Raw genomic sequence first — 306 nt, 5'->3', positions numbered from 1 at the left:
CTAAATAAATAAATAAATATATGTACAAGAATTATTCTGGTTAAGCTGAAATTATTTGATCTGAAATTATTTGATCTTTACATTCCTGAACTGTACATATTCAATATTATAAAATAAAAGTCAAAGTGTTTTTCTTAGTTATTGACTTACATGGAGGTAATATTTCGATACTCCCTCTCCTGGTTTTTCTTTCTGTTAGTGAAGATTCTGCCATTGTTCTTTCCCTCTTAAAGCCTTTTAAAGAAAAATTATAGTTTAACTGGTTAAAATGTGAGAACTGATAGTGATGGAAACACAATCATTCAT

At 27.5% G+C, this 306-nt stretch overlaps 2 protein-coding genes and 1 long non-coding RNA gene across 4 annotated transcripts in view; 2 read left to right on the top strand and 1 right to left on the bottom strand.

Annotated features, from left to right (window-relative positions):
• LOC109091652 (ERO1-like protein alpha) overlaps positions 1-306 on the top strand; it is a 135,679-nt gene that overhangs the window by 43,203 nt on the left and 92,170 nt on the right. The gene's annotated exons all lie outside the window — the stretch shown is intronic.
• The window catches only part of LOC109108591, a 56,249-nt gene that overhangs the window by 21,066 nt on the left and 34,877 nt on the right, over positions 1-306 (top strand). The window lies entirely within an intron of this gene.
• Positions 1-306, bottom strand: part of LOC109091650 (E3 ubiquitin-protein ligase TRIM39-like) — a 203,195-nt gene that overhangs the window by 202,278 nt on the left and 611 nt on the right. For both annotated transcript variants that reach the window (XM_042766936.1, XM_042766940.1), the window contains exon 2: positions 151-234. In XM_042766936.1, the coding sequence (XP_042622870.1) occupies positions 151-214 (64 nt within the window). In that variant the 5' untranslated portion in view covers positions 215-234. The remainder of the gene's footprint in view (positions 1-150; positions 235-306) is intronic.

The sequence above is a fragment of the Cyprinus carpio genome, chromosome A11 (genome assembly GCF_018340385.1).
Source record: "Cyprinus carpio isolate SPL01 chromosome A11, ASM1834038v1, whole genome shotgun sequence".
In the NCBI taxonomy this organism is placed as follows: Eukaryota; Metazoa; Chordata; class Actinopteri; order Cypriniformes; family Cyprinidae; genus Cyprinus; species Cyprinus carpio.
The sequence above is the reverse complement of the archived record's forward strand: the minus strand, read 5'-3'. Positions and strand labels throughout refer to the sequence as shown.